This window comes from Cinclus cinclus, chromosome Z (genome assembly GCF_963662255.1).
Source record: "Cinclus cinclus chromosome Z, bCinCin1.1, whole genome shotgun sequence".
Lineage (NCBI taxonomy): Eukaryota > Metazoa > Chordata > Aves > Passeriformes > Cinclidae > Cinclus > Cinclus cinclus.
Genome location: NC_085084.1, coordinates 68,983,041 through 68,990,857, shown reverse-complemented (window position 1 = coordinate 68,990,857; position 7,817 = coordinate 68,983,041). Strand labels below are relative to the sequence as shown.

Genomic DNA, 7,817 nt, shown 5'->3' with positions numbered 1-7,817 from the left:
GTGGCTCAGAAAAGCGAAAGAATCGAAATTTAAAAGGCAGCTTTTGAATAAACAATACCATTTTCCGTTAAGTAATCGTTTTGTATAAAAGGAAATATCGCCTACTCAGTTTCATTCAGCGGTGCCAAAAAATGTTATAAATGAGAGACCGCCAACTTTTCTAAGGGGAGAATAATGCCAGACTGTGCTTAATAAACTAGTTGCCCTAGAAGTTCATTATCGATGTTGCAATCTTTCTGATTCTGAAAGGAGACCGCCTACGTCGCCCCCGTTCCCGTCTCGTCCTCCCGGGCTCTCCCAGTGAAAAGCCTATCACCCGGGAACGGCCCTAGGTATTAAACTTTTACCCGGTTCGGTCTTTTGGATTTTCTGTTTTGTTTTTTTTTTTTCAGGTTTGGGGCTGGTCGATCAGGGTCTGGGGTTTCTTTGGGCCGAGCGGTCCGTCCGCCCGCCCGCCGGAGGTGCGGGGAGCGGGATGTATCCTCGCAGCCTCCCCGCGCGGGGACCGCGCCCGCGGAGCCGACTCCGGGCGGACGGGCGCCGCTCCGCGCACCGGCAGCACCCCCGGCCCGCCGGCGGGCCCGGGGCGCCCCTGGAGCGGCCGCGACCCCCGCGGGTCCCCAGCCCCCCGTGGCGCTTGCGCGGCCGCGGCGGCTCCGCGGCGGGGCCGGGGCCGGGGCCGGGGCCGGGGCCGGGGCCGGGGCCGGGGCCGGGGCCGGGGCCGGGGCCGGGGCCGCTCCCGCCGCTGCCCCCGCCGGCGGCTCGGCCGCTCAGGGCTGCGCGGGTGCGCGCCTGTGTGTGCGTGCACCTAGAGCGGATAATTGGAGAGGGTTTCCAGAAGGTGGAAAATGTCACCTGATTCACACTGAACTTTTTAAATCTCCCCACCCCCGAGCAGACACACACACACATTAGGAGACCGCCCACCGCAGACAGCTAGGACCCCCGTATAGATTTAAAGAGAGACTGCATTCAGAGCCTGACGTTCATTCAATAGAGCGATCATAAGCAGGCTGGCTAGTGCTCGCTCCCTCTCCCTACTCCCCCTCACGCTGTCTCTGCGTCTCTCTCACTCCCTGCTATACTGAGGATGTTAAATCAGAGAATCCACCCGGGCATGCTCTTAATCCTGATGTTTCTGTGCCACTTCATGGAAGATCACACAGTGCAGGGTAAGAACAGACTGTTTATTCGCAGATATATTTCTTTATTATTACTATAGCTTTCTGTCTTTCGGTTTAGTTTGCTTGTGATGTTAAACGCCTCTCTCCAAGGTCCAACAGAACAGAAGTTAACTGTGGGCTTTGTAGTGAAGTGCAGAGGTGTCATTTAGATCCCTTCCCTTTTTGATCAGATCTTCGCACTGCCCTGCAAAGGCACAGAGGACAGATAGGATGTTTCTTGTTTTTTGTTGTAATTATGCAGCATGAATGAAGAGCAGCATCGTGAGGGAACTTTCCCCGTCTCGAGAGGCTCACGAATGAATGTGCAAAGTTTGTTGGTAATTTAGTTCAGATTTTTATCTCTTCTGAATGACTGAAGGAGAGATGGTAATGGAGAACCCCACGATTACAGCTGACATTTTAGAAACCAATAAGTGGTCATTTTACTGACTTTAATATTGGGATTTCCTCCTCTCCTCCTCCTTAGTGCCCCCCCCCCCCCTTCATTTTTTTCTTTTTCTTTTTGGGAGTGCGTGTGTCTGAGTAAACACTAGTGTTGTAAATTGTCCTGCACTGAAGAGTATGCTTAAATAAGTTGGTGGCCGGTTTTTTTCTTCCTCGTGCGAACAAAACAAACCCGAACCTGATATTGACAACTCTTAAGAGCCCTCTTTCGACACAAGGAAATATTGATTTTTAGTTTGAGAGCTTTATCCCTTTTCTTGACCATTTTCCAGCCACAACCTGGAGGTCTTGCCATTGCTTCTTTTACAAGTAATAATTTTCTTTCTCCCTTCCCCAGTACCGATAAAAGTATAATTTAATCTAACGTAGGCAGCGATAAGACGCAAAACTTTTTTTTTTAAGGCATCATTTGTTCAATGATTTTTTTTTGGGGAGGGGGGGAGGGAATCTTCCCCCGTGCCCAGCGACATCTCCGCTGGCCGATCCTGACCCCTCGCTGCGGTACATTCCCATCGGAGTAAGGAGGCAGGATCGAGCCCTGGCTGGATTAGCAGCAGAATCAATTGGTATTGAGTTGCTGGAGAAGTCACATTGGTTATTCGCGAGAGACTCATCCCAACCAAAATGCTTCAGCTAAAAAAGGGGGAGTTGTTTGGACTAATGTTCTTGGCTTGACTCCACGAATAACAGGGATACTAGAGGGGGGAAAAGGCAAAAAATAACCCGAAGAAAACCCACTCTATCCGGTGTAAGGAAGGGTACTTTCCTTTGAAATGTTTGCAGGAGAGATGGCACCTATAACTTTTCCAGCTTGATCGATTTTTAAAACTCTATGGGGACCTCCTACGCAAAGTGTCCCAGTATTTTATGTACTTTGGTCCCTTTTTTTTTTAAACTCTGCTGAATTATTTTAGTGAAGGAGACATTTGTTAATAGAAACAGGAAAATGTGGAGATTTCGAAAGACTTCGCTAACAGCAAATGTTCCCAATTCGTGCAGATTGCAAAATGGGCTGGGAGTGAAACTGTGCGGCACTAAAACAATGCTGCTGTGCTGCCGCGGTGAGGAGGAGAGGGCAGGGGGAGGAGGAAGGAATTTGCAAGCGCGATTTTCTTTTTATTCCCTTTTAAATGCACATCCTTTTCAAGCCTCTGTCACGTGTCGGCAGTGCTCCTTCTGCTCTACATATGGAATAAATACCTCCAAAAACTCTCGTTCTGTTTTGGTTGCGTTTCCTCTTTCTTTCATTTTGTTTTGTTTTGCTTTGCTTTGGATTTTGTTTTATTGTTTTCTTGGTTTAGGTTTTTTAGTTCTTTTGTGGGTTTGGGGGAGATTTTTTTGTTTGGTTGGGTTTTGGTGGGGGAGGAGGGTTTGTTTGTTTTTTTAAACTGCGTTTCCAAATGGGCCGTAGTAGCTGCGGGTTATGAAACGGGACAAATAAAAGGAAACAGCCTAGTAAAAGTCACGGCAAGGCGCACGTGCTGTGTCTGGGTCACTGGTGGCCGCCACTGATCCGTCTGGGTGTCCCCCCCACCCCGCCCCACAGCTGGGAACTGCTGGCTCCGGCAGGCGCGGAACGGGCGCTGCCAGGTCCTCTACAAAACCGACCTCAGCAAGGAGGAGTGCTGCAAGAGCGGCCGCCTCACCACGTCGTGGACGGCGGAGGACGTCAACGACAACACGCTTTTTAAGTGGATGATTTTTAATGGGGGAGCCCCAAACTGCATCCCGTGCAAAGGTGAGGGGGTGCTGGCGAGCTGCTCCCTGCTGAGGAGCGGCTCCGCAGGGGCTGGTTTGGGGGAGGAGGGGTGGGCAGGGAGTTGGAAGGGGGCAGCTCCTCTCGCTTCCTTCCTCGTCGGGGTTTTGAGGGGCGTCTCGTAACAGCCCCGGGATCGCGGAGGGGACACCCATTTCTGCTCCCCGCCTTGCACATCACGAGGAGGAGGAGGGGAGACACCCTCTCTCCTCCCTGCCCTCACTGGCGGAGGGAATTTACCTCGAGATGTGTGTCCTGGAACGGGGGGGAACGGTGGTTTTGATCTGTGCTCTGAGTCCACAGTGTTTTTTTTTCTTCAAGCAGTTTTGACACCAGGTCTGTTCTGCACACTTGATACTAAAGTGGTATCTCTTTCCTTCCATCAGAAACATGTGAGAATGTGGACTGTGGACCCGGGAAGAAATGTAAAATGAACAAGAAGAATAAACCTCGGTGTGTTTGTGCTCCGGATTGCTCTAATATCACTTGGAAGGGCCCCGTGTGTGGCTTAGATGGGAAAACCTACAGGAACGAGTGCGCCCTTCTCAAAGCCAGATGTAAAGAACAGCCCGAACTTGAAGTCCAGTATCAGGGAAAATGCAAAAGTAGGTTTGCAAATCTAATCCAATCTCCCTCAAATGCCAAAGGGTTTCTGTCTAAGAGTGGGGAGATGTTGGATGCACTTCCTCACAGGAACCATGTTGGGAGAGAGCAACTAGACAATGCTCAACAGACAAGGACGTAGCAGAACTGAGAGCTCCCCATAGTCTTGCAGCACTTGTGCTCACACCACTACCCTGACATGTGAAGGCATTCTCCAGCACCCCTTAAAGGAGGAGAGCTGCTGAAGGCTGTTATCTGATCATTTGCTCATGTTGTCACCTATGTTGCACTCCTCGCTGGGATCCTGCTATCTTCTACTAATCCCTGTGTTTCTGTCTGTATTTCAGAGACCTGCAGGGATGTCTTGTGCCCAGGCAGCTCCACATGTGTGGTTGACCAAACCAACAATGCCTACTGTGTGACATGTAACCGAATTTGTCCAGAGCCTACCTCCCCGGAACAGTATCTCTGCGGGAATGACGGCATAACCTACGCCAGTGCCTGCCACCTCAGGAAAGCTACCTGCCTCCTGGGAAGATCCATTGGATTAGCCTACGAAGGCAAATGCATCAGTAAGTATCATGGGAGGAGACTGAGTGTGGGGGGAGCTTCCCCAGTCACCTGTTTCAGAGTATCCAGTGTGTGTAACTGGACAGATGCTGGGGAGGAAGCAGCTTGGGTTAGTGTTCCCCTCCCAGAAGAGGAGAGCCAGAGTGAATTCAGTCCTGGAAAAGATTGCAGTAGGGATGAGGGAGAAGAGGGCCTGATCCTGCTATGGCTGTGGGTGCTGACATTAGTGTCTAGGGGAGAAGTAGCCTTCCTGAAATAGATGATGAGATGATTACAATGTAATAAGGTCACCATATTCAGTGGATCTGTATTCCTGGAAACAATTGTCTTCAAGTGGTCTTGGCAAAGACTGTTAACTTAATTGAAAACATCTGATCACTTTTTCCTGTTTAGAAATAATTGTGGGATTTGGAGACAGTGAGTAGGTGAAGATAGGCAAATAATTTCTGTGCGACCTGACATTCTGTGTTGTGAGTGATTCCAGAAAGGACTGATAGTGCAGTACATTATGATGAAGCACCTGCAGGGCAACCTCTGCTCCCCAGAATTGCTGGGGAAATTTGGGGGAGTTTCAGGTTGCTTTTAGTTGGCATAGGTTGAGGTGAATTCCCTTTCAAATCTTGTAGACAACTGCTCTCTGTGGGTTAGTTTAAAAATAATAGATTTAGAAATTCTGGACCTGTTGACAAATCTTGCATTTACCACTAATTTGGGGAGTTCAATTTCCACTGACATGAAATGGAGAAAGAAAGTCATGTACAACAGGCAAATGTAATTCTGTATTCCCAGGGCTAAGCTTTGCTGGCACAGCTGTCTTTCCTCCCCCACATATAGACAGGCACTGTTGTCCAAGGGAATACTTACTTGCGCAAAATCAGCAAGTATCATCACATCTACTACATCTGAGCTTTCTTTCTTCACAGTTCACGGGGGAAAGGGAGGTTTTGGGGGTTGCTTGTCTTTGTTTTCCTTTTTGCTTTGTCTTTTCACTTACCTCTAGTATTCTGTGTGCATTTTTAGAAGCCAAATCCTGTGAAGACATTCAATGCAGTGCTGGGAAGAAATGCTTGTGGGATTTTAAGGTTGGCAGAGGTCGGTGTGCCCTCTGTGATGAGCTATGCCCTGAAAGCAAGTCAGAAGAAGCAGTGTGTGCCAGTGATAACACAACTTACCCAAGCGAGTGTGCCATGAAAGAGGCAGCTTGCTCCATGGGTGTGCTTCTAGAAGTTAAGCACTCTGGATCTTGCAACTGTAAGTGAGATTTTTAACTCTGCAGACACTTAAGGCTTCTGAAGGCGATATCTAGGTAATGAAGACTTACACCTTTAAACATAAGAAAGCTTGATTTATTGATTCAAGGTACAGTAGAATATAAGTATCTATCTTTTTCACGCACACACTTTGGTTGCTGATAAAATGCAATAGATCTCCAACAGCGAGCTGGCCTTCAAGTTGGAGTTTTTTGGGGATGTTCCAAGGACAAGCCATTCTATCAGAAAGGGGTTGCCCGAGGAGTGTAATTCTAGTGACTTTTTTGTACTTTGTCTGCTCTCGTGTGCTTTGCTGATTGCTTTATTAACACCTGGAAAAACTCTTAACTCGGTCCAAAAGAACAAGCTCAAAGGTAGCACATGGCACCTGGTTTAGCACAGTTGCCTCTACTAACTCTGAATGAAGGACACAAAGCAATTAAACTAAAACACCAGAGCGCTCTTTATTTGATTTCAGGAATCTGCCAATAAAACCTGAGCCATTGATTCTTCAGAACTTTCTGCAGTTATGACTTCATAGATTATGTGTAAAAAACCTTATTGCATAACAGAAGATGCCAAAGAGCATCTCACTACAAGTCGCATAAAATGCAACGCTGTATTATGGCTGTTCAGAGGGCTTTCAAAACATGCACTGAGCTGCTTCTGCGCTGTTGTTGTCCTTATTTAAACAACAGCTCCCCTATATTCCCCCATCTAGCAATTAATGAAGACCCAGAGGATGAAGAGGAAGATGAAGACCAGGACTACAGCTTTCCTATATCTTCCATTCTAGAGTGGTAAAACCTCCATCACTATTGGAACAGCCATTGGGCACAAAATCAATGTCCGTACTGTAAATAAGTGTATGCTTATTTATTTTGGGGAGAAAAAAAAAGTATACATATAGTTGAGTCTCGTAGACATTTATTTATACTGTGTCATGTTTTATAATTTATACATAAAATGTCTGGTTGACCGTACACCTTGTTTTTTGAAGAAATTTATTCGTTACGGGAAGAGCAGTGTTATTTATTGTGAGGTCTCTTGCTTGTAAAGTAAAGCTTTTCTTTTTTCTTGTAAACTATGAAAGTCCATTCCTTAGAGCCTACCCACATGATCTCATCTCTTTGTTTCATTGATGTTAACTCTTTTCCACTTTAAAAAACTTGCATGTCAGTTTCTGTAATGTTTATTTATTGGATTTTCTTTTCATCAGTTCTGTACATAAAAGATCCCTGTGTTTTTGTTTACAAGGAATCTTGACTGACCAAAAGGCATTGTAACTGACTTAAGTATACTTTCAAGGTACAGAGGCAATCTTTAAGGAAACTTCTTACACTTCATTTTCTCTACTTCTGATCACATTGTGTACTGAAATGATCTCAGTGTACTGAGAGTTTATACTGTACTATAAAAATTTTGAACCCAAAGAAATTGGATTGTGAAGTTTGATAACAGCTACAGCCCTAACTGTAGTAAGAATAAAGGGTTTATTTTATTTGTATTGGTTTTTTTCTTTGTAACATGCATAAGTGTTTTATCAGGTGTTTCCTTTAAGATGGTCTTGTAGTACCACTTTCAAAGTTTTCTTTCCTGAACAGTGTGTTGCTAAGAGTTATATCAAAGCTTTATCAGTTCAAGTTTCTTGCTTTTCATAATACTTTTTTTCTGATGCAATTTTATATTTTAAAACATGGCGAGTTAAATATAAATTCATTTAAATATATAGTTTTGTACTTTTCTACCATGTAAATGTGCAATGTATATAAAAGTTATAATGTGTATTTGTAAATAAATGATGAGTGAAAAAAAAATAAAAAATGGAATTTTCCCTAGAGGCAGTCCTCAGTCTTTCATTCTGAATGGTTTTGGTCCTCTGGATTCTTTTGCACCGTGCAACACCAGTTAAGGCCAAAGCTCTCAGCTTGCATTGATATAAGAAAGCCTCTTTTCAGATATGGACAATGCCTCCAGTTCATTACTGTTTAAGTACAATGATACAGAAGA

The 7,817-nt window shown here is 45.7% G+C and overlaps 1 protein-coding gene across 1 annotated transcript; it reads left to right on the top strand.

The window, feature by feature from the left end:
- Positions 1 to 1,090: 1,090 nt before the first annotated feature.
- Positions 1,091 to 6,611, top strand: FST (follistatin). The gene is made up of 6 exons (XM_062513568.1): positions 1,091 to 1,172; positions 3,175 to 3,366; positions 3,771 to 3,989; positions 4,335 to 4,559; positions 5,578 to 5,808; positions 6,529 to 6,611. Exons 1-6 carry the CDS (start codon positions 1,091 to 1,093, stop codon positions 6,609 to 6,611), a joined length of 1,032 nt encoding a protein of 343 aa, XP_062369552.1.
- The last annotated feature ends 1,206 nt before the right edge of the window (positions 6,612 to 7,817 follow it).